The sequence below is a fragment of the Boleophthalmus pectinirostris genome, unplaced genomic scaffold (genome assembly GCF_026225935.1).
Source record: "Boleophthalmus pectinirostris isolate CB_2022bp ecotype Guang Dong unplaced genomic scaffold, ASM2622593v1 HiC_scaffold_21, whole genome shotgun sequence".
NCBI classification, from domain to species: domain Eukaryota; kingdom Metazoa; phylum Chordata; class Actinopteri; order Gobiiformes; family Gobiidae; genus Boleophthalmus; species Boleophthalmus pectinirostris.
The window spans coordinates 18,687,996-18,714,353 of NW_026571175.1; the positions used below are offsets into that span (position 1 = coordinate 18,687,996).

Consider the following 26,358-nt stretch of genomic DNA (forward strand, 5'->3'; position numbering starts at 1 on the left):
AATACTGCATTGAGCATTCATCTGTAGATTGATAAAGTGGCCTATTTACTAGTATACTGTTGTGGGAAGTTGTTGTGTCTTGTTATTGCCACCTGAACTGGGAAAGTCTTGTTTATTACATTGCAAACTTTGAATAAAAACGCTGGCTTGTTCACTTAGTTAATTTCATGACCAACTAACAGGTCGCAAAAGGAGTTACAGCACTGGTGAATTTACACACTTGTTTTGAAGCAGCTGTCTTATTTTATTAATCTAACATCTGTATTAGGTGCTTGATATAAATCTGAAGATCTGATTTTGACTTTTCTTTTTGCTGCCTCTTTGTAATGTAATAGGTCATTTCACCCCCGGCTTTCAGCGACGCTCCACTGACACTGTGGCTAATGTGCCCCTCTCATTACACATTATGAATTATTTAGGTGAAACCCGGCCCCTTGGTGCTGTCCAACAAATCACAGGACTTCACTGCTCCACTGTTCTATAGGCTTTTATTGATGTTTTGGGTCTTTCATTTCGACCTCTGGCAGCAGACTAGTAACTTGAGATTTGTCCTGTCCCCTGCCTTCCTTTTGGTGCTAATCTCAGGAAATATGGTGTCACCCCCTCTGACCAAGTGGCAGTGGTGGAGGGTAATGAAGTGCAAAAGTTAAAGTACAGTACTTAAGTAAAGTACAGATACCTAAAATCTGTACTTAAGTAAATTTTACAGTTGATACTTTTTACTTTTACTTCACTACATTTGAGAGCAAGTATCTGTACTTTATACTTCATTCACTACTTTTCAGTACTTTTTTTTTTTTAGATTTATTTTTTTTAGCACATTTAATTTGAGTTTCTGTCCCAACTTTGAGCAAACCAAATACACAAACACAAAAATGATTTGAAAAATTAAGAGATCAATTGAATCACTTAAAATCAGCTAAATTCTTTTTCCTTTAATTGTTCTAAAACTCTGTGCCCATTTTTACTCTACTAAGTACTTTGCTCTTTAATACTTTTACTTAAGTAGATTTTTTATGTAATACTTTCCTCTCACTTTTTGTCACTGCATCTGTACTTTTACATAAGTAACAAAATGGAGCACACACTAATAGTGATAACATTGTTGGAGCCCGAAACATTTGATACCAGTTTGAAAATGATTTAACGGTGTTTAAAACCATCTTCACCATTGTGAGATAAAGCCAGTGAATGGGCAGGAAGTGCTAATGCCTGAATGGTTTTGCTTTGAGATGCAGAAAATGATGAATTTATTGTAAAGTGCTTACAATCAATTCATTATCTGTAAGCCATATTCATGAATCAAGAAATAATTAGTCACCAAAAATATTGAACTTTTTCAAGATCTTCAAATTTTTTGAGCCTGTGTATTATTTATTTAGCCACAATTGTGTCACTATTAGAATTGTACCACTTTATATTCATACATTCCACTGTGGTCAATGAACATTGGGGACCTGAGTTACTATAATAAACCACAAGTTAATTATTATTTGTGGTTGTTTTTCCAGAACAGTGTTTTGGTTTCTGTAGACCTATGGTTTAAATGTCACATGAGTCATAACCCATTTCACAAAGGGGACTGGCTTTGTTCGAATTTAGAGACATTTAGTTTTGCCTTGCTGCTTTTCGTTTGTCCAAATATTGTTTCTAAATTCCTCAGTGAAATATTACATTATATGGCTAAAGGCAGTTTGGACGTTTCATTGCATGCAGCACATTAGCCTAATGAGATCTGCTGGACTCTAATCTCCTGCTGAATGAATCCAGTCTGTTTTATGTTCACATTAAGAGAACTAAGGACCAGAGACAGACTTGGCAAGAAACAGAGTAAAGATTGATGGAGGAGAGGAACATTGGAAGAGCCACGCGATGAGAGGCAGAAATTAAGGGAAGCATTTGCTGAGGAGCTGTCAGCACCAGCCTGTTTGACCCATAGTACAGCACGTTTCAGAAGAATTATACTGTCAGCTAAACCTAATTAAAACAAGAGTTGTCAATTTCAACCACAACCAGCTAGTACTAGTCTTGCTTTAAAACAATATTGCTGTTATTCAAAAAATCATGAATAAATATGGAACTGTAACTTGAAATCTGCAAAAGCATAATTTATGTACACTTTTTAATGCTTTCAAGAGGTAAATAAAGTCTTCTTCTTCCTCATCAAAATATATTTGTAGTTGTGTTTTGTTTAATTCACACACTCAAACAGAAAACACTCTGTGAAAATGAGGTTATACAGGTGCTTCACTGTGTTTTTAAACTTCATACACCTTCACTAGATTCATTTGAATAATTTCAGGCCCAGAATTGCCCATCTGAACTGCACAAAAGGTAAAAGGTAGCTATTAGCTTGGAAAACTACCACTACACGATGTCAAAAAAAGGATTATTCAAACATGTGTGAATGAAACAAAAGACAACTCCACTTTTTGTGGCGGTAACATTATTCTATTATGGCTTAAAGCTCAGAAGTCATTTTTGAGTAATGTAGGATCTTTAAAGAAATGGAGAAATAGTGAAGCACAATATGACCAAAACAGGAGATTATCGCAGAGGTGATTCACACTACAATTTTTATAACCTCCAATGCTTAGCCCTAATTAAATGTATTGCAGTATAACACTTACTACCGCTACACTAACTTCTAAAACAAAAATCATGCAACTACTATTACGAATCAGATCTTGATATTTCATACTCTGGTCAAGATTGAAATTGGGCCAGTGCTTTAGAGAAGGTACACCACCAGACACTTTTTCTCCCAAGCTTACTCAATATTTAATTATTTATTTATTGTTTGCCAAAAGTTCTGGGAAAGTGTGATTTCTTTTGGGATTTTTCGCCTCAGACAAATACTCAAAGGCATCATCGGTCCGAGGCGGTTACCTGCAGTCTCGTATTGATTCTTGGAAAAACATGATGAAGCCGTGCTCCCGGGATTACCCGTGGATCTGAACATGGCGTACTTGTGTCAAGCCCGCATCTCTCAATTACACCCTAGTATATGGTTTTAGAGGATTTACGGAGTCTGTCAGATGTCTGTGAGTGTGTGTGTGTGTGTGCAATCAATAAGGACCAAGGCCAGCTCTGACTCATGTATTTCTCAGAGGATGATGACAAGGTGCTGGAAACACACGCGTGCTCCTCTGTTTACAAAGAAAATCAGAGCCAGGTCTGCAGTCACCATAGACACCCAAATATTACACTGTGCATGCCAGTTAGGGCATTTTGTGGGCCTCTCTGCTTTTGATGGGCAGTGTTAATAAAATCTCTTTTCTTGTTGACTACCTTGATGGAAATACTCAAACAATATAATAGAAATGAGAAATGTGTTTGTAATTGGGCCTGTCATGATAAAAAAATAATAATAATAAAAAATAAAGAGTGAAATATTGCTGATGTACATATAGATGATAATATTGAAAGTAGGACTATCTCCAAACAGATATTCTAACATGAGCTCCAATAAATAAATGGCAGTATGCAACACTTTAATAATTAGTTTCATCTGTAATTAGTCATAATTCAAACCCACTAGTATATGGATGGATACACAATAAGTACTGAATCAAAAAATTGAGTGAGGCAAAAATTTTGTTTGCCTCTCCCACCTCCATATTGTCTGCTTTTTTCAGTATCAGGCTGTTTAAAAATTACACATTACAGTATTGAATCCCCCAGACTAAAATATATTGCTATAAAAATAATTAGTGTTTGTGCCATTTAATTAGATGACGTGTTATTTTTCGTTCAGCCCAAACTTAATGAGTGCCATGTTTTGTGCTCTGGTTCAGTGAGAATATGCTAATTATGGTTAAGTATTTGAATCCAGCTCTATTGTTCACACAGATGTTTGAATCTCTCAGGCAATACCGCATCATCACCATCTTTTCTGTTCCTCTGCATTGCCTTACAGCGCAGAGCTACTTGACTGCTCTCTCTCTTTGCCTGCCACTAAAAGCAAACTATTTGACATATGTTACAAAGGCGATCTGATCTTGTGTGGAAATGCAACATTTTTTTTCTGTGATAATGTTCAAATCTTTGGGAGGAGTGACTCATTTTCGGGGTGTTGTGATGAACGTGACTGGAGTATGACATGTGCTTCACCAAGAAAGATGCATCTTGAGCTATTGATGCAGTGGACTCCATGGCAACGGGCCCTTGAATAAAAGCGATGGCGGATTATTATGGGCTGACTCACTCACAACACCATGCCAGGCTCATTACTATGTTCAAAGTAATACACAGCAGTTATATGTATACAAATAGTATATGTAGATGCTGCACATTCTGATTTTACATTTACTTAAGATAGCTTATACCCACAGCTGTGTCTATGTCTCAGCAATTAAACAGAGCCACTCTTCAGGCTTTATTGATTTATATTATATTATAAACCAAAACAATATGGCCAAGACAAGATCAATATTTCAATTGTAAGGAGAGCTAGGAAGTTTTGAGTATATGCTGTAACACTGCAGTACACTTGATACTGTATCTTAAGTGAGGAGTTTCATTAAAATAAAAGCTTCCATCTTTAATACTCTTTATGCTTTATCTGTAAAATATTTTTTACTTCAGGGTGTAATTATGGACTGAATTCTTGGTAGATTTGTTATTTTGGGATAAGTATTTGTTATTTTAGAGTGGTGGTTAATTCTGAGAACTCTCAAGGACAATGCAACATGTTTTTTCTGTGGCTGGAGTCAGAGGAAAACTGCAGTGTCTTAGGTCCTGAACTTCCATTCTCCAGGAGCATTTGCATAACAGACTTGGTTGTTTTAAGGTCATGTTGCTTTGGGCAAAGCTTGTCCTAATATTAGTAGATAATAACCTTGTTTTTCTTTGCTCTGTTTTAGAGAGCTGAACAGACAGTGTACCATTAGTTATTGCATGTTAAGTGCTGTGTTTGGTCTAGATTGTCATATGTGATACTTTTTGAAATAGATTACTGCGTTTGCAATACTTTGCCCTATTTTGTTGTTCCCTCTGTCCTCCTTTCCTTTCTTGTCCTTATAAACCCTCTTCTGTTTCCACAGGTTTGGATGAGCTTGTTTCCGTAGCAGCGGCCCAGGTGTGACAGACCGCACCACAAACACCGGTCGCCATGCCCCCGCCGGCAGACATAGTCAAAGTGGCCATCGAATGGCCGGGAGCCTTCCCCAAACTCATGGAGATAGACCAGGTACACCACACAAACTTCATCTATGTAATTATTATGGGACTTTTATTACAATGGAAATGCAATGACAACCAAGATTAGATTTTTACACAGTTCACTTTAATTCAGTTAATTTGTACTTTATGTTACAATAAAGATTTTTACAAGCAACTTCATCACCTCCAATAACATCACTTTGTCTTGTCTATGTTCTGCTTCTTCTTCTGTTAATTTTTATTTGTCTCTAAAACACAAACTCTACATATTATATCTTGGGGAAAAAATGCAAAAATTAATCTGACCCACATTCAGCCATGGTCCGATTAAGTCACCACAGCTTATAATATTTGGAGCAAAGTCCATGCTTTGCTTTGCCTTAACACAGCAACGTCTGGTGATTATGTGTTTTTTTTTAATTGTACACCATTGAAGGAATGAAAACTAGATCTCGTTGTGTAACTTAAGTGCTTTCTGTGCTGTATGTCTCTGAGCTACTGCATTCCTTACGTTTCCTAACCATCTGCTGAAGTTGCCACAAACCAGAGGAGATGTTGTCATTATTTATACATTTTCTTCTTGGCTGGTTTTATATAATTATACAGTATCTTGTATAAAAAATGTACTAACATTTGCCATATCATATTTTATTTTCATTATCAAATTAACATACGATTAACTCATTAGTAATGTGTAATAATCTTATATTGGGGGAGTCTACTGTAGATTTGACCAGCATTTTTTGATTCAGGTCAGTATGTCCTCAGCTGATCCATCACTTCAGTACATTAACATCTCAGGCCAACACCACAAATATTATTAAGTGCTCAACTTTCAGGCATTACGGTAATGGACTGGCCTCAGAGCATTTTACCAGCTCACTTACAACCCTGCAAACAAAGGCCACACATCCATCATCAAGGACCAAGAGCCTAATAAAATAATGAGACTAAACGGCATTAGTGTGTAGGGAGAAGCATGTTTACTGTTACGTTGGCAGATTACACATACGCCGTGTTAAGAGCTGCTCTGAGTCACACTCCATTGTACACTGTAGTGAGTCACAGGCAGCTGATGATTGCCCTCCTTCTCAATGGACGAAGACCACTAGGCTACTCAAACATTGCACACGCAAGCAGGTTCACAATGAGCATCTTTCAGGCATGCAATCAAATGGAGAGCTAAAGAACAAAATTTAGGGTTAATGGAGAAACTTGCAAAAACACTTGACTCTTATGATACATGAGATGAGTAGTTTTTCAGACCTGATACCCTATAAGAAAATATTTAACATTATGAGAACCACTCAGTAAAACAGAATTAAAACAGTGCTACCAGGGCTAAAATAGCACTGCACAATTGCTACAGAAGTTCTAACCAAGGATGAACCCAAAGGAGGAGAAACATTTTTTATTTTAAGTTAACGTACACATTTTATATTGTATACGTTTTTTAATATTGTTTATCAAAATACTAAAAATACCAAAATGGTCTTTTCAAAAGGAAACAGACTTAAGAGGAAAACTTGATTCTGAATTTAACAGCTATATGAAGTTAAACTATAAACGGTATTCTACTTTCTAAACTCAAGTGTACTTTTTCTGGTATAATTAATATTGTGACATTACACTGAACAGCTCAACACTGTTCAGACTCCTCCTCCACTCCTCTCCGGCGCTTTTGTCCTCTCTCGTCTTTGTGCCATTCTCTTGTTCCTCCTCCTTCTCCTTCACCTCCTTGTGTCTCTCTTTTCTTCTGTCTTCACTCCTCCTCCTGCTCTTTTGTTCAAACTGTTAAAGTTATGTCCATCCTCCTCCTCTATGGAGCTGGTGTACAATGGGCCGGCAGCAGTTTATGGGTGTCTGAATCATTTCTCTTGAGACCACTTTGTGCATCCATGTCCTGAGACATGAATTTGTTTAGTGGCTGTTTACCATGTGGGTTTAACACTGCATAAGGCAAATTAGGTGTGGGTGTTGTGAATTCCTGCTGAAATGTTAATTCAAATAGTGCAGTGCGATATGGGTAAGATTAGTATTAGGGGGCTGCTAAAAGTGTTTCAGCAAGATGGTCTAAAAACTATGTATCCAGTGCATATTGATATTGACAAAAATTACATATAGGACAATGTTTTAGCTTTTCTTGAATGATTTACAAGCACATGATTCTACTGAAGAAACAATGTTGTGTTTTTTGCTATTATTAATCAGCATCTGCATTTAGTATCCAAATATTGACAATATTCTAAAAATATATATATACATTATTGAAGTTGTCCTAATGCTTTTAAGTCTCTCTTTAGATCTGTGGAAGGTAATTATATTTGATGAAATTGTACAGTTTTGTATAACTGGGAGGTTGGTAGAAGTCTGACTTTACTTTATCACTTTTTACCTGGCCAGTCAGAACCGCACACTTTGTCAAAACTTTACAAAGATGAGTGGGTCAGGAACCATATACTGTCTTCTGATTTCTGTGTTCCGAGGGCATGTTTGACAGGCAGATTAACCAGTCAGAGAGATGCATGGTTCATTTGAGTAAAAAAAAAAGAAACATGGCAGAAACATTTGGATTTGAACAGAATTTAGAAGGGACTGACTGGTCAGGCAAAAGCACGTTCATTTCAGGATATGGGCAGTTTGTGGTTTCTGTATCTTGACTACCTTCTTTTCATAATATCATTATTCTGTAATCAATAGGCATGGCAAATGTATTTGTAGAGCACATCATTATCATCTTTTAGAAATATGATCTGAATAAATGTAATTTAGTGTTTAGTGTTTAGAGACTGCCTGAGAGTGTAAAACCCTAAAGTGTTTTGTTTTTATGCTTTTGTTTTAAAGCACATGTTTTAAATGCAATCTTTACTCTGCAGTCTCCTTTTTGACGTTCTTTCCTGATAAAAGATCGAAATGGGCATAATTGTAAACTTGTAACCTCAAGACATAAAACATTTATACTTTTGCCTAGGGGAGTGTGTGTCTAAGATGATCACAGAGAAAGAAGTTTAAGTAGATTTACATGTTATGGTATGAGGAGATCAAAATGAGGTTGGAGAGATGTGACCAAGGAGAGTTAATTCCTGTGTTAATGTACAGTATATATGTAAATCCCAGAGAGAGTAATGATGAATGTTCTGAAACCTATGCAGAGAAAATGACTTTCATTTTAAAGTAATTGCAGAGACTGGATAATTTAAGAAGACAGCACCTCCATAGTATTCATAATTATATCCTTGGAGTGGTTTTATTGAGTAAGTTCTTGCTAACCAATTCCAGAGACTGAAGTGCTTCTGGCTTCATCTAAATACCAACATTTTTATCTCTATAGATTTTATTTTTGATTATACACTCTCTAGTCCTTTTATTTGGTACTAGTGCTGTGAATTATAGGATACTCTGTAAACAGCTGTAACATAGTTGTTATCTGGTGCCACCAGCCATACTCCTCAATCAATCTTATAATGTCAGTCCAGGAGATTTTTGTAACAATAGCATGCACTGTACTTTTACTTGTCTGCTTACTTTGTCAATTGATGTGTCTACACCTGAACTCCTTTATGAATCCAGGTTTGGTCACTAATCTTGCTATAGAGGCCTTGGTGAAGGTCTGTGCTCTCTGGATGCTTATTTGTGCTATTGAGATGTTAATACCATAACGCAATTTGTACTGTATTGTACAAGATAACACAGGAGTAACTGTATGTCATACATAAGACAGGCTAAATATAAAGAAGAGGTTGAATCACCAGCATGAATCACTGGACAGCTTTACCCTATGGAAGATGTAATTACATACAATATAAAGTCGTTTCCACATCTCACATTTAAAATGCTGGAGAGTTTTCCTTGATGGCTTTAAGATGGATTTGCTTCTTGTTTATGCCTCCCTTGAAAGTCTGGCTTGGAGATATTAATATCCTCCTAAATCTATATAGACATCTCTCTGATACTAGCCCTGCATGTTTACTAAGAGTGTAATATCCCTCCAATGCTTCAACAGTCATTCTGCCTCAGCATCAGCGTATACCCTACTCTGCCTAACTGTACTTGCTGTTGTTTTTGCTTTGATCCCATCCCATTTGTTTATTTCTTGCACAGAATTCTCTCCCTTTTCCTTTGTTCACATAACAGTTGTCCTCCTCGACTGCCTTTTACGCCTTTCTTTTCTTGTCTATTTGTGCCCACCACTACCCATCCCATCACAGTTATCCTATTTCCTCAAATTTCCAGCTCCACCGACTTTGATGTTGGTTATTATACAGCAGGTTTTGTAGGTAAACATTCGACCTTATCTTCAGAATATTATCAATAGAAGTTTTAGTTTGAGAATGCAGAAATCTACTATTGTGTAAGTCCTCTTTTCGGTTACTTTTTTAATTAATACAGTCAGTAGTGGGTCAGTTACATTTACTTAAATTGTTCTTCTTAGAGTAGTTTTCAAACATCATATGCTTACTCTTACTTGAGTAATACTTTTCCAAAATATTTTTACCCTTACTAGTACAAGTATTTTCCTGGGAATACTACTACTAATACTACTTTGTACTTGTAATTGTGTAATATTAATTTGAAGTAACTTTACTTATTGTGAACACAGGCCACAGAACCCCAGGTAACAGCGCCCGAGCACGGCACGGCCCAAAAGTCCCAGCCTAAGTGCATCTCTAGTACAACAGGCGCTAACTGGAGGTCCCTGAGCAAATCCCATGCCTCAGAAAGACTGTTGTGTGCCGTGTGTTCTGTGTGCGCTGTGTGTTATATACATATATTATTTATCCGATACCTGATCTGCACATAACGTCCAACTCCGGATCAAGTCCACAGTCACGTGATCGGATCGGGACAACCCTAAACTTTACTCTTACTTGAGTACAATTTTAGTTACTCTACCCACATCTGAATACAGTACACAATGCCATTTTATTCAGCAAACATTTAGCTGGACAACCCCGAATGTAATGTCTTATACAGTGTAAGTTAATATGTATGGTGCAGTATTGCATAGAGCCTGGTGATAAATTGTTATGATAAACCATCCACTTTATTTCTCCAGCCCTGTAATATAAAATAATAACAGCCTTGATCTTAACTGCAGCTTTCTGTGTTTCCTTCTGCAGAAAAAGCCACTGTCTGCCATCATTAAAGAAGTGTGTGAGGGGTAAGTGTGCATTCAGATCATGCTATTCAATCCTGTTGAGGCTAAAAGCATCATTACTTAATCCTGGTTTCATTTTATTGTTGCTATATCTTTTGTTGCTGCTCAGGTGGTCTTTGGGGAACCATGAAAACTTTGCCTTGCAGATTGCGGACTCCACAAATTTCTACATTACGGAAAAGGTAACAACAGCCTGCCTGCCTGCCCCTAGCCCCCTCCCCCTTGAGGTTAAAGCCAGGCAATTAATTCAAATTTATTGCAGAATCGAAATGACATCAAGAACGGCTCTATCCTGCGCTTGACCACCTCTCCGGTAAGTGTGATGAAGGTGGAATACTGTTTTTACATATTATAATATTATAGTGGGAGTGTGTCTCATTGCATCTCCTCCCTGCAGTACCAGACAGCACTTCAGCTACATGAGCGGATACAGTCGTCCAGTATGGATGCCAAGCTGGAGGCCCTCAAAGACTTGGCCAATGCATCCCGGGACATCACCTTTGCACAGGAGTTCATTAACCTGGATGGCATCTCTCTGCTCACTCAGATGGTGGAGAGCGGCACTGAGTAAGTCCTCTAATGTAGTGTGCTATGATACCACACAAAAACAAACCAACGTGAAAAAATATGGACCCTGTACACTATATACTACTGATATTTTTATGGTTTTCTGGCTTTTCTGGGTTTTATTGTAAGGATTATCTTAAAGTTTAACAGCCACATTATCAATATGCATACAGTGAATAGACGAAGAAACTACACAGTGACCAACCATTTAGATCTACCTGCCTTTACTTACATTACTATTTAAATTAAAATATGGAAACCCAGTATAGGTTCTAGTTTGGGAAATCTGAATCATCATTGTTGTTAATTTATTTTACCACAATAAAGGCAAATTTCATACATTTCATATTGATATTGCACTTTTTAGTTTCATTTAAACCTTTCATTAGAAGCATATTCTGCACAAAGTGGGACTACACTGCTCTCTTATCCAGTTTGTGTTAAAGCAGGGTGGTAGCTTTTGTAATCAATTACAATTCTATATTTTGGAAAAAAAAATCAAAATCAGCTCTACATATCAGCCAAAATGTCGGCAGACCTTATCAGCCATTGGGTTCACTGTGTTCTAAACAATCTGTATAGGCATCCAGGAAAAAAAAAAGATAATGGTTGATCTCTATTCATAACACAGTATTGGAGTAGTATGTGGGCATTGTTTAGTTGTAGCAATGTCAGTGGTTTCTGTCCATAACTGCCCTTGAACTCCATAATGAATTTGATCTTGTAGTTTACATAGTGCTAGTGCCAGTTTGAGTGGGTGTTGTACCTATAGCCATGCATTTTGTTCCTCCTGTGCAGCTTTGTCCTAATATGCATACATATACATTTTCCTCTCAATGTTAATGTGCAGGTGTACAGAAGCTGAGATAAGAACATACTTGTGCCGTGCTTGCCTTAGGGCTCATGTTTTCCCTTTTATATCTTTACAAGTGCAACTATAGGAGGAATGGCTCTACTGTAATGCATGTGTATAGAGGGTGGGGAGCCTGCAGGGAATGTGAAGGTGAAAGAGAGGACAGGTTGTGCTGAGGTAGATGGGAATACAATAGTGGATAGTTTTTACAACCATTCAGTGAGATCTGTAATTAGATTATATTGACAACAATGCAGATTACAAAGTGAAGACTGTTGACATTTGCAAATCAATTAATACGGTTGAGCAAGGTCTGTGGTACTATCGTACTGTGTGTTTCCGTCCCTGAAAGTAATTGACCGTTATTTTAGGTTAATTCTACCATGGTCCCTTGTATTTCCTAACAGAGGAATGTAGTTACTTGTAGATATCTGGGTTTATTGATTATTATTTTGTAAAGCAATACTATCAAATCTATATTTCCCCAAACTTGTGCAAAAATGTGCAATACAAAGTGGTGCCATTTTTCCATTTAATAAAGTCTAAATTCAAATTAGCAAAATCTGACACTGATACCAACCTTGATGAATTGCTTATTTTCCCATGCTGTTTTGAAAAACTTAAGATAATTTTTATGTGCTGTTGGTTTGTTATTAAGTTTGAACCCATTTGATCTCATCACTAGAGTAGCACTGCTGTTGACACTGCTCGAAATCTCAAATATGTTTTATGTAAACGTTAATGATACTCTTGAGATTGTGTCAGGAGAAAGAAACAATGGAGAGCTTTTGTGCCACTTTTCCATTTGAAAAGCAGACGCAGATCACTCAGATAGGCTTTGTTATATCCACTCTTACTAAGCCTGCCAAATAAATTAGTGAGGTGAAACTCATAAGAGATCAGTGTCGAAGCTGTGGAGGGGACCTTGGTCCTGTGATTTAATGCATATTGTTCTTTGAAAGTAATCATACACTGCCCTCTATTGGCCACATCATGTGCCATCAACCTCATAATAAGAACTGCAATTAGGATAAATACACATGTTCCCATAGTATAATGAATAATGAATGTAACAGTTATAGTTAATCAACATTCCTTCATTCATTGGTAATTGCATAGCTGACAATGTATTTTTGATTTTGCAGATATTAATTTTAAACAAATCTTATTTTATGGTTCCTTTTTTTTATTAACTCCCTCTCCATTGTTAATAATCATGTTGATTTATGTCTATGGTAGATTAAAAACTCTAAATAATGCCTTTAATATTGATATATTTTCTAGTTTAACACCAAAGTTTTTAATCTTTACAGGCGTTATCAGAAACTACAGAAGATTATGAAGCCATGGTAAGGCCCGCCCCTTTACTGCAGCTGGGTAACGTCACTGGCTCTTTGCTCTTTTTCTAACCTGCATGATTCTGACTATGCCCCAGTGCCTTATGGGAAATCTTGTATCTTTAACTCCATCATTTACAGGCTGTTGTCAGTTCTGCATGTCTTTCAGGGAAACGGTCTTTGAGTTTTCTTATGTCTAATCTCTGACACAAAGAAGGCCAAGCTGTGTTTTGTATCTGGGTTTCATAATGTTGAAAATTTAGGACCATTGCCATAGCGATTAGCAATAAAAAAAAAAAGTACTAATATCATCTGAAAGGTCCTCAAGATGATGCATGTATGATGAAGCAGAAACCTCAGTATTCAAACTTTATACTGCAATCCCTTATAATAACCTTGAAGCTTATTCATTACAGAAAATGGCATGTTCCATCTTGGCCTTCTTTCTAAAATGTTTTATTCTTTTTTTTTTTTCTCAAGGACTGTGACCACAGGCTTTTCTGTCATTATTCTGCCTTCAGATTCTTTGTGTCCAGTGTTTTTATAGATTAAACTAGAGTGCACTGTAGCTTTGTAGTTTCAGCCTAGTGTCTTTTGTGTTATTATCTATTCCTGCTAGTGCCTATTTTACCAACTTTTTCTCTGTTTAGGCTACTAGTTTTTTTTTTTTTGGTTTTTTTTTTACTTTTCTTTAAACTATTTAAAACATCTACAATGTTGGTGTAAATATTTACATATGCACAGAGCATGCAGGTATTGTAAGTCTTCTTAATGAAACTAAATTGTAACATATAAGAGGTGTTTCACTTAAATTGCTGTTTTGACTAATCCTTAATGTCCACTCACTGCAGATCATTATCATGTGACTATAGTAATTCATCTTGGTTAAATGGCTGTTGATGTGTACCCTGCTTTGGCCTCCTGCAGAGTGATGGATTTTCCTGATATTTCTCTAACTGCATGACTTCGCTCAATAAAGCTTCTTTCTGCTCCTGTTTGAACAGTGTGCTGTGCTGTGGCCCCTGCAGGCCCTGTGATGGCCTCCTGGTGTGTTTGAAAGGCCAGCCTGCTCGCTATGCATCTCTCTGCCATTTCTTCTTTGTGCCTGTTTTCCTCAGAAAGCCTTGGTGCAGAGTTGAACTTCTGCTCCCCTGTGTTGTATCTGTCAACTCACTGCCCATTGCTCTTAATGTGTCCATCCGTCTATACTTCCTCAGTCTGCTGGTTTCAAAGCTTTGTGTGTGTGTGTCTTTGTGTTGTAGTTTTGGAGATCTGCTCTCCTTCACTCTGACGGCCTTTGTCGAGCTCATGGACCATGGCATTGTCTCCTGGGACACTTTCTCTGTGGCCTTCATCAAGAAGGTCAGAGCCACATTTCTTACAGAAATCTGAAGCTTTACCAGTTTAGGCTAATTTACTTATTACTAGTTTGTATTCCTTTTCTGGAACAGACAAAAGAAAAATAAATATTTATGTTAAGTTTTGATTTGAAGAGAAACAAAAAAAAGAAAATCACTATTGTTTATCTTATCTTGATGCTGAGTTGTGTGCCCTCCACATTCCCACCCCCTCTTCCTGTTTACTTCCTGTGTGCAGATAGCCAGTTATGTGAATAAGTCAGCCATGGACACAGCAGTGCTTCAGCGCTCTTTGGCCATACTGGAGTCTATGGTGCTCAACAGTCAAGACCTTTACCACAAGGTGGCACAAGAGATCACCATTGGTCAACTCATCCCACATCTGCAGGGGCAAGTGTCTACAGTTTATCAGTATACCACATATTCCATGCCCCATAAATATTTCTGTTCCTTTTGAAGTATTTCTTCACTAAATGTATCTTTTATTTTATTTTAGGACCGATCAAGATATCCAGACATACACAATAGCTGTCATCAATGCTCTTTTCCTCAAAGCCCCAGAGGAGAAGAGACAGGTGAGGCTATGCTTAAATGTACTGTAGTAGCAGTTATTCATGTTTCATCCACATGTTTTATTTTGATAAATTACCACATGGTTTTAATTAAACATATAGGTTAAGTATATTCATGTATATATGCCATATGTGCACTTTCCTTTGAGTAGAAAAAAGCTATGCATTTCTCACGTGTTCCTCTCCCTTTTTATACATGTAATCTCTTGTCCTATCCATCAGCAACAAGGCCTAGTCATGTTCTTTAATTATAAATGATGCCATGCATAACTCAGTCCTGGCATTTTTCTACTGACTTGACCCATAAAATATTTAGTATATCACTTTCACACACATGTAGTTCCTACTAACAAATAGATAATTTTTCCCTGATACTAACTTGGTTGTCTCCCTTAGCCAGCTACAGTATCGATGCAAATCGCCGTCTTTTGTATCTTCACCTCTAAAATCATTGTCCACACCCTCTTGCTCACCCTGTCTCTCTCTGTCTCTAACTTTTGCTTCCTTCCACTGCACACGACATGGTAGTTTGATGATGAGCACATTGTGGACATCCTAAATTGTCCCCTGACAGTAAGTGCATGCTTGATTAGCACCCTTTGTAGAATGTAGAGGTTAGTATCCGGTTTTTAAGATTTAATTCTCCTTTGGGATGGCTTGCATTCTTATCTGGCCTATTACTACATTGCAGACAGTTGCTATGGCGAGTTTGTTTTCTTTTGCCCTGCATTCATTCCCATTTCATGGTCCAAAAGGTATTTTTGTATGGTATGTTGCTGAGTTTAACCTTTTTTCATTTTTTTCTTCTTTCCCCTTGTATGTTTTGTCTTTCACAGGAGATGTCCCATATTCTTGCTCAGAAACAACTGCGCTCCATTATTCTCACTGTAAGTCAGTGCAGTGTATTATTTATTCAAGTCTAAACACACAACTTCAAATATCATTAATATACTGTTGATATCAGGCAGTTTGTTATATAGTGTGATAGTTAAGTTTCTCACGTTCAAGTTTGATGATTGTTTGGTACACAATTGCAAGTCATTTTAAAGCAGATCAATAATTGCAATTGCAAGCAGGCTTTATCCACCCTTCCGACCTCATTACCTGGGCCTGATTGCAAACTTTTTATATATTGTTGCCATGGCACTTTTAAGTCAAAAATGCACTTTGTAACTTTTTTTCTGGTGGCCTCTTGTCTCCATGGAGATGTTATTGCTTTGGCTAGAACACACAGTATGGCAAACATTATCATTTATACTGGTATTTTATTGTATATATTATGTATTCTTACGTAAGTGAGGACATCTTTCTGTAGATCTAACCTGTAACTTGGCCTAGTGGAGCCAAATGCTTGTCTCCATGGAGATAAATATGTTTGATGCCATACTGTGGAATATTCTAAACAAATAACACCCCCATGGAGAAGAGCAGACCTTCAAACAAAATAATTAATATAATGGACATTTAAGTTTAATGGCTTGCAACAGATTCAGATTGTTTGGGCCTCACCAACTAATACTGAAACTTGAACTTGTCTTGAACTTTTTTAAATACACACTCAATAAATTTGAATACACAAAAGTGAACACACTTCAAAACTGTAGAACTGCTTCTGAAAAGTGGGTGAATTTTAGAAGGTTAAAAGTAAAATTGAATCAAAATGTGAGAGCTCTCTGGTTCTTTCATAATAGGTGAGAATATGTTTCTGATTGTTCCTGTAGTAGTTTGTTCAGAAATGACACATTTCTTCCATCATTGGTTATTTTCTCCTTTACTCAGCTCCTCACACCTGTTCACTTTTTCTTTTTTCATCTGCACTGTGTTAAATCTAATCCTCCTCTTGCTTCTAATACTTCAACACTCACTCCAGAATCTTCTCTTTTGTTATCGTTCATTGACTTTCTCCAAAACCCATGTCCGTGTTCTCTGATCCATTCATTTTTATTTGAGCACTTTCAACTCTTACCTCCTCTCTTGTTCACAGATCACTTCTTTTGCTGTCTATTAGCTGTGTGCTAATCTGAAGTCTGTCCTTTTGGCCTGTAGAATGTGATCCGCAGCCCCATACCTATTAACGACGAAATGGCCCACCAGCTCTACGTGCTGCAGGTGTTGACCTTTAACCTTTTGGAGGACCGCATGATGACCAAGATGGACCCTCAAGACCAGGTGCCAACTCTGCGTACTATATCAATGGTTCACAACTGATGATCAACTGATTTTGAGACTGACTTCAAGTATTTCTTCTTCAAGACTTTTGACTTAGACTAAATGTTTTCTCTTCACATTTATTTGCTTAAAGTTATATTGAGAGTGATTCATTCATGATTGAGTCATTTTTTATTCTCCTACTTCAAGATGCCACTGCTCCGAAAATGTTATGAAGTAATTTTAGGACAATATTGCGATTTAATAACTTGGATAGATACTGTTAGGCGTGTTCTATCAAAAATTACTAGACTCAATCAATTTAAATTACAAAAATTTATTCCCCTGACAATACTATTCTAATACAGAGCTCTGGGTCAGATCGTTGTCCCTAACTGCCTACAAAGTTACAGAGGGCTTACATCAGGCATCTGACCCCGTGCCTGTTCCTCAACCCAGTTTATAAAACACAACAGTATGAATATGCAAATAATATGTTGAGCAGGTTCCCGCCTTGAATCGTCGCCTTGAAGTGTCAGCATTTCTTCTTTGGGGGAAGTGACAACCCCCTCCAAACCATTGTAAATCACACCAAGTCTGTTTAGATAAGCCAGCTGGTTATCTCCACAGTCCTAGTTCTGTAAAAGAATTTGTGACAACCCCCTCCAACAGCTGTCTCCACAGTCCCAGTTCTGCAAAGGAATTTTCTTAGAAGCACATAGATTATACATTATGTAGGAAACACAATGGTACTATTCAACAAATAAGATCTCAGTGTTTAAGTTTCAACTCAATGTGTAACTTCATTAAACAATATTCAAACCACCACTTGATACAGCCTTCAATACATTATAATTATGTCTTCTAACATGTAATGATCCTGCACAGTTTTTATTTCTGAGTTTACTTGTTTTTCCAAAATTGCTGAAATAATATAAAGTATAAATATTAGACTTCAGACTTTTATATTGCTCTGGTTTCTCTACCTCCAAAGCATACGGGTCTTTTCGGCCCACTGTGATGTCGCACGTAGCAGCTCATGACTCAGCCTCTATGAAGCACTTTACCTTACTTTGCCTTTACCTTACTAATATAGGCCTATGCGTTACAGTTTTTATATCCCACCTAGCTCCTCCTAAATAATGGAATAGCACACATCTATCCAAAGCTTTAAACATATAATTATGGTTTCTATACTATACTATTTAGTTTCCATCTAACCTGGCATTATCTCCATTGCATGGCCAGTCTCAGAGCCTAAAGGCGTACATTGAAAAAGCTCACAGTAAAGCTTTCTCTTTCACAAGAATAAAGGTGGCACAGGGAGGTCTCCTGCAGGTCCACTCAGCCTGCTACAGCTGCTAGCCATAAACATCATCAATCTTTTATCCAGAAGCTTGTGGGCAGTGAGCAGTTTGGGCCCAATTGAGACAAGTTTGAATGCTACTTGCTGTAGCTTTGGCCAAGTCATATAAAAAGTAAAGTGACACCTTGGGAACTATACTATGCAGAAGTATTAGAGACATTATAAAATGTTCCATAATAGATGCACAGATGGCTACAGCTGGCTATTAAACATTTCTTTTCTACTTGTTTAGGCTCAAAGGGACATCATTTTTGAGCTGAGGAGAATTGCATTTGATGTGGAGTGTGAACCCAATAACGGAGGCAGTATGGAGAAGCGCAAGTCCATGTACACACGCGATTACAAGAAACTGGGATTTATAGTAAGTTGTTTATTAAGTCTACACATTACCAACAGCAAAACATCTGCCTCTTAGTGTTCAATATGTCTGATTTTACGTCACATGGCCTTCCATATGCGCCTCTCTGTTTACCTGAGCTTGGAAACTCTTGTGGCTGGGTTTTTAAAACGCACATTTTAAGTTAAGTTGCATAACACTTTTTTACAGTTTCCTAAGTGGCACCAGTCTGCATGATGTCATAGTTGCTTGAATCCAGGCTTTGGTTGCATCCTAAGACAAATGTGATTGTGCAACTATAAAACACAATTTAATTTGTTGATGTAATGCTTTTGCAGCCAGCTCACGTCTTCGGCCTTGAAGGAATAGTTTTAGATTAGGCAGTTATTTATTCATGTTGGGCCATCTTGAGACTAGAGTCAGTCCGGAGAGACTCCTGTTAATTAAACATGAGAGATTAGATCACATTATTCATCATCTTGGGAGCAAAATTGGTAAAGGGCTTTTTATTTCTCCTACAATTACATCCTACTCCACTTTGACTGACTCTGATTTCATGTTACTTAGCATCTTAGCATTTTTTTTTATTTTCCACTTTGATTATAAAGAGAGTGTCCTTGAGTTAAATGTCACAGTCCAACTTTTGTAAAACAGCTCAAACTAACCCAGAGTCTGTAAGTCCAAGGCTGTTCCAGGGCTATTCCCAGTCCCAGTCTCTCTGCTGTATGTTCACTAAAGATAAGGACACTTCTTCTGGCTTGTCTACCAGTGTGGAGGGAAAAGGGACCAAAAATCATTGGGTTCAATTTACAAATGTCAATTACACAGACAGGCCTAAAACCTGCTTGCAGAATGCTAAAACATTTCTGGGTTGTACTGAGATTTTTTTTGATATATACTATATAATACCCCCACTACACATGTCAGTGTAGGTGTACCACATTATTTAGTGTGTAAAAGTGAGTATATTTTTTCAAACTTTGGAAAAAATTTAATCCATCCATAGTTATTCGTTTCTATTCACTGATTCAGGACTGAATGCCCCAGTTTGAGGCTATAACTAAGACACGGTCAGGTGGTGTTACAAAATGAGCCAGACTTTGTTGTCCTCTAATTTACTTTTACCTGCTATTTCTTTCAGCTCTTCACTGTCCTGACATCCTGTCTATAAAGTCCTGTCTCACCTTTTAACTCACTTTCTAAGTTCTAGATGTAATCCTTTTTGGACAGACTTTGTTTCAGTTTCTAAAGAGGATTACTGATAAAGACAGATAATATGTTTGCATATCATCAAAGTTTTGAATATCTGAGGCTATGTCTAGTGTAATTAGAGGTGTTGTGGATTTAGACATTTACATAAAACAAATCTATCTTAATTTCCCTACAGAGGGATCCGACTCATTGTTTCAGTTCAAAGCCTGAATAAAGGTCTTCATCTGAGCCGCCATCTGGTGTAAATGCCAAATGAGGAATGTGCAGGTCACGGTGCATTCTGTTGTGTCCCCAGATATTCCAGAAAAACAAGGAATGCCAATTAAAACTGCTTTTACTCTTATTTCACTATATCCTAATGATTGAATATATTTGAGAATATAATAATATATCAGAAATGAAACTTTTTGAATTGATTTGAGCTGAAATAATCCATCATTTTCTGATAGTGTCTGCTGTAACTAGTTTTGTTGTGCGCCTCAGAACCATGTGAATCCAGCGGTGGACTTCACCCAGATCCCTCCAGGCATGTTGGCTCTGGATAACATGCTGTACTTCGCTAGGCACCACCAGGACGCCTACATCAGGGTGAGCGCACACACAAACGCCATCTTCTTATGGCCCTTTAAACACTCGGGCAAACACCTGCTGCTTAAGGGTTAGTTTGCCTCTCTGTTCAACAGTAAGAAAAAATATATTGCTTTTTATGTCAGAAATAGAAAATGTCTTCATGTACTTGTGGTGTGGCTGGAATAAATCGGACAGGTCATTGGTGTGTAAAAGCATTGTCTTGTACACCTTTTGAAAGAGTGAAATTGAAATTACTTTCAGCTGAGATCTATGTATTGCTTTGTTGTTGTTGTTGTTGTTGTTGTTTTATATCCTGGGGGTATTCCATCCAAGTGGCTTAACAATTCCAGGCCTATCCTGAAATCATGAGCTGAATCTAGCTCTATTTTTAGTTTAAGCCTCAAGTCGTTCCATGTCAGAAATAAGCCAGAGTCTGAACAAAGCTTATTCAGGCCTGAAGTTTATGCTTTGTTTTTGTGCGTGCTTAGGCTGACTCTGGGAAGGCCAGATCAATGGAGCAACAACATCAAAGAATGAAGGGGAATGAAGTTTCCTCACCCCTTCCCGATGCGCAGTAGTACGTGCTTAGCTTAAGTTCCGCTGTGCGTGAAAGTAAAGCTGTAACGGACCTCGTCACATGTATCTTAACAAGAAACGATGAAATCTGTGCAAAGCTGTTTGCAGTTTGACAGGGAGCGAGAGACAAGAAAATGAAGAGAGAGAGACAGACGTGATGATGGAGTGAACAGACAGAACCCACTGAAAATGAGTTCATTCTCAGAGTCCAAACCTGCGTCTGTCTGTGTGTAAAAGCCGCACTGCCCCTCACAACAGCCATGTGCAAGATGATTTTAATGAAATAATGGCCATAGGCTTTTATATGGTTTGTGCCTTTTTGATGAGTGCAGCGTCCCATGCATAGGAGCGTATGGACTGTAAAAGTGTTTCAACACATGACTATAAAAGTCACATTTTCAACTGTATCAGACATAGACAGGTGTTCTAACACGTCTAACTATGTACTGAAACTTTTGACTAAACCGTTTTTTTAGACATTATTGGAGACAGAGCTAAAATAATCTTGACAGTTAGCCTGGTCCTGACCAGATTTGTTTCCCAGTGGTTGTTACTGTGGCAACTCTCAGCATCACCTCGGGTTAGTCAGTTTGGTGGAAGTGAGGTTTCAACAAGCCTGGATTGTCCAAATAAGCCAGGCTTTCACTTTAGCTCGCTTTATGGAATACCCCCTAGCTTAGATATAAAACTGAATATCTAATTTGTTTGCATAATATATTTTTAAGGATGCTCCCATTACACTCTTACTAATTCACGCATATATAAATTCACCTACATTAAAAGAAAATTTAAGATAAGATTACTTTGTCATTTCACTTGGTATTTACTAGAACACACACTGACAAGGGCAAGGGCAAATGTAATAAATGAATAGTTAAAATCTACACTCATATTTTTAGATTGTTCTGGAGAACAGCAGTCGAGAAGACAAACATGAATGTCCATTTGGCCGCAGCAGCATTGAACTCACCAAGATGCTGTGTGAAATTCTCAAAGTGGGCGAACTTCGTAAGTACACTCACTACTCTTCTTAATTACCTGTGCACACTGCAACACTACAACTCCTCACTGTTTGTCCCAGTTTGAGAATAGGAACGTTCTATCTTCTCTAACTGTGCAGCAGGGGGTTCATTATGTGTTTATGGACCTTGGCTCGACTGGGTCCCTTTCAGCCCACGGCACCACCTATGGGAGACATACTGTGCAGGAAAAGAGATGCTGTGTCCATATCCATTTGGAATTGATGTGCCCTTTCCATTTGTCTTGACTTGTTTAAATGGACCAAATGATGTCGGTGGTGCTCCGGACTGCCCCCTGCTGTTCTCTGTAGGGAGTGAGATGGCATTCTTAGCTCACTCTTAAACTGATGTGCCCTCTCCATCTGCTCACTGTTAACTATATGAGGGTACAGACATGCATCTCTCTCAGGTTTTAGCACTAAATTTCAATATTCAACACCTTTGTATGCCTTGCTTAAATTTCACCCATGCTGATAGTGAAGGTTAATAACAAAAATTATCTCTTTATTGTGGCACTTTTTAACCTGACCCAGCCTTTCGAGAACAGTGATTGCTAAATGACTAAGTATCTGTAAAGATACGATTCTCGTCCAGAATGGTGTAATTAAGTCATAGACGAGGTACAACTAGCTGCTTAAAGGTGCACTGCGCAGCTTTCGTGCTGGAGGGGCACTTACCTACTTATCTCCATGGAGATGTTATTGCTTTCTCTGGGATGTTCCATAGTACATTAAATATAGCCGTCTTGTATTTATTCATTATGGGTGTTCCTATAGCTCAGAAAGACCAAATTTCCTTCTGTGAATAAGGTCGACTCTCCACAGATCTAAATTGTAATATAGTGTATTGCTGTAACCTGCTTGTCTGCTTTTTGATTTTTGACAGATAGGTTTAGTCTGCACTGTGGAACATTCTAGACAAAGCAACAACATTTACATGGAGACAAACAGGTGGCAGACTCTCCACTAGAAATGTTACGCAGGGTGCCTTTAATATAAGAGGATGAAATGTTTGGGGCAAAATAAGCTTGGGCTATGGTGTCTCATGTCCTTACTTGATTGGACTTAACTTACCCATAACCATCATTACCAGTTTCTCTTCTCATGTCTTATCTTGGTTTAACTCAATACTTTCTGGCAGTACACAAAGGTGACCTTGACTTGTAGCTCAGTGCCTTCTCTCCCCAGTGGCGGCTCTGTAATGGCCTCTTCACTGTGACTGTGTCCAGAGACTGCCACTTCTGCCATTAATATTCATCATGCCATAAATCTTTATGTGAGTGGGTTTTAAAATAGCATCAATAGAATTAAATTTATCTTTGAGCTGCCTGTGCTTACATATATATTTATTTTTGGAATGTAGGAAGGATCTGTAACAAAATTATCATGTAGTTTGTCATTTAAAAAAAAAAAAAACACTCAAGAAAACAATTAAATGATGCAAATTAATAGTATTATTTTTGTAGAATGCAAAACAAAACTTGAAACGTGTAAAATAATTAATATTTTTTTCCCTCCTTACCCTAAATCCCCATCGGTCTTTCGTCAGGTAAATACTTGCAGAAAGTTGTAGTAATGACGTGCTCGTAGCATTTCCACACACAGCCCATTAGCTCTGCGTGTATTAACACAGACTAATGAGGGTGTGGACTGTAACATGGGCCAGGCAGGTAGAGATAATGAGTGATACAGGTCATTATAGAGTGTGGCTGCTGTATTTTCCAGTGGAGGCAGAGACACATGACTCTTACATTAACTGTCATCATTCGTTTTGACCTTTTCCACTGAGAAACAATGAACCACCTGACATTAACCAGCATGTCGGCGGATGTGTTGCTAATGTTGCTAATTCTTCTTATTCGGTATGAGTCAAAACTTTGTTAGAAGGTACTGTGTGGTCTTGACAGGAGCCATTTTGCCTGTTTATAGAAGTTGCTGTTTAATATAACATATATGCTAATGGTTTTGAAAAGATAGCAGTTTGTAATAGGTCTACTTGCTCTCATAAATAAGTGCTGCTGGGAATACAAATGATTTATAGTGCAGGGGAAACATCACTTGCAGAAAAAAAAAAACAAAATAGGACTAGTTAAATCCTCAAACATAGAAAAAGAAATAATTACGTAATAAAATTCAGTCATCTTTTTTAAATGTTTCATCCTGGACAGTTAGTTAGAGTTTTACTATTTATAATTTTGCAGTGTTGGCATTCCTGTTAGTTTGTTTTGGACACTATCCTGCACCTAATTGGCTGTTGTCCTGGGTCTATGGCTTCAAATTCACCCTGGAATACACACATTTGTTATGCATTCAGATATTCAACTACATAGGAAATAAAACACCCAAAATAAAATGGTCTTTTTTTAAGTTTTCCCTCTCATATTGTTTTGTCCCCCTTAAGGATAAACACAAAATATAGCATAAGATTAGCTCTGATTGCTGTTTATTTGTGTAAATACCAAAACAAGTTTCAGAGGCTCTTAAGTGAGGCTGCATTTGGATATATCCCCCACTCCTCCCTGCACCACTCCCAAGTTTGATTTTCTCTTTTATCTGTAAATACTCTTTTTCTGCTTTTCACACTCTAAAGCCTATCCCTCTGAGACCTGTAATCATTTCTTATGCTTTCACGCTTTGACTCTGAATTTCAAAATGGACATAATACGGCTGAAACCCTTGCACTTCACAAATATTCAAAGCTGCTCTCAAAATCAACCCTGACAGCTTCTGTAAAAGACGTTTCCATTTCATGTCAATTTCACAGCATTCAGTCTTCCTATTTGTTGCTTGTTGACATTTCTATGACGATTTTCTTAGGGGATGAAATGGAGCTTGTTTGGTTCAATCAGCTGTCAGCGCTGCCTGTATATTTCATCATTCAGAATGCTATGCAGGTGTCACTCTGGCTTTGTGTTTGTCGCCACGGTAGCCATCAGATCCTAAAAGATTAATTCTCTCTGCGTGTTCTTGGTGGAAACACGCTGCTTAATGGAGTCCATGTCTGTGAGGTGCCAAAAGCCACGACTACTTCTTCCTCTTCTCTCTTCTCTTCTCCTTTTAAGCCAAAGCATAGATTATTTATGAAGTCATTTAGGAAGCAGGTCGAGCACTCTGAGTAATGGCCCTGCCTGGTGACTCACTGTGTGGCATCTCTCTGGACTGAGGAGGTAGGCGGTTTGGTGGTGCAGTGGAACATATGACACGCTGGGCACACATGTTAATCTGCTAATGTGTGTACTGTATAGTGTTAGAATTTTCAAATGTAAAGATAAATGAATAGTGGTCTGGCAGCAGCAGTGTGTCTTACTTTTCTGCACAGGGCCACAGTAAAAGGAGAAAGCCTTGTTCAGCACCAAGGACAGCTCTATTGCTCTTTACCTGTGAGAGCACAACAAAAAAGCAACTACCATAATAAATGTTTGGTCATTGTAGAATTATATTGGTACAAATGAGCAATGTATGTTTCGGTTTCAATACATTGTATTTGCATGAAGAAATCTTTGGTCCTCACAGACTCCACAGAGTGCTGGAGCTTATTTTGCATGTAGCATGTTCAGACACATTGTGTGAATAAGTCATCACAAAGTCATAGTGGACAGTATCACCCTCCAGTCCCCTCTGTCCCCCTGACTCCAGAGAGAGGCTGTGCTGAGAGCCTGAATGTGTCTGCACAGGCCTGATCTGGTCACACAGAGTTCAATTTAACACTGACTATCATGGGGGGAATTGAAAATATTTTTTGGGCAAACACTAGACTATTCTCTTAGCTTTTGTTATTGAACCATGTAATCTTGAATATTAAACCACTTTGATTTTTGATCTAATTTAGACCATTGACATATTTAGGAGGTCTGAGCCAATGACCAAGCTCAGCTGAGTAAAGTTTGACCAGAATTTACTACATCCCTGACCCATTAACAAAAGCATTTGTCCCCTGACACACTATTACATTACATTATCATCTGGTAATTAGTTTGATGTATTACCAGCTCTTAATGCTTTTTTGCTGATTAAGATCATTGAGCTTGGGTGTTATCTAAAGTCCGTGTGTTCCCATTGAATATTTCAGATTCGACACACAACAAATGCATTCTTAAAATTCACCAAACCCTTGTGTCTTTTT

At 37.8% G+C, this 26,358-nt stretch overlaps 1 protein-coding gene across 3 annotated transcripts in view; it reads left to right on the forward strand.

The window, feature by feature from the left end:
- The window catches only part of elmo1 (engulfment and cell motility 1 (ced-12 homolog, C. elegans)), an 80,158-nt gene that overhangs the window by 20,945 nt on the left and 32,855 nt on the right, over positions 1 to 26,358 (forward strand). For all 3 annotated transcript variants that reach the window (XM_055157042.1, XM_055157043.1, XM_020932646.2), the window contains 14 exons: positions 5,046 to 5,191; positions 10,284 to 10,324; positions 10,431 to 10,503; positions 10,584 to 10,634; positions 10,719 to 10,888; positions 13,055 to 13,090; positions 14,341 to 14,440; positions 14,675 to 14,826; positions 14,933 to 15,011; positions 15,845 to 15,895; positions 17,055 to 17,177; positions 18,755 to 18,883; positions 20,555 to 20,659; positions 22,117 to 22,225. In XM_055157042.1, coding sequence (XP_055013017.1) covers positions 5,114 to 5,191; positions 10,284 to 10,324; positions 10,431 to 10,503; positions 10,584 to 10,634; positions 10,719 to 10,888; positions 13,055 to 13,090; positions 14,341 to 14,440; positions 14,675 to 14,826; positions 14,933 to 15,011; positions 15,845 to 15,895; positions 17,055 to 17,177; positions 18,755 to 18,883; positions 20,555 to 20,659; positions 22,117 to 22,225 — 1,297 coding nt within the window. In that variant the 5' untranslated portion in view covers positions 5,046 to 5,113. The remainder of the gene's footprint in view (positions 1 to 5,045; positions 5,192 to 10,283; positions 10,325 to 10,430; positions 10,504 to 10,583; positions 10,635 to 10,718; positions 10,889 to 13,054; positions 13,091 to 14,340; positions 14,441 to 14,674; positions 14,827 to 14,932; positions 15,012 to 15,844; positions 15,896 to 17,054; positions 17,178 to 18,754; positions 18,884 to 20,554; positions 20,660 to 22,116; positions 22,226 to 26,358) is intronic.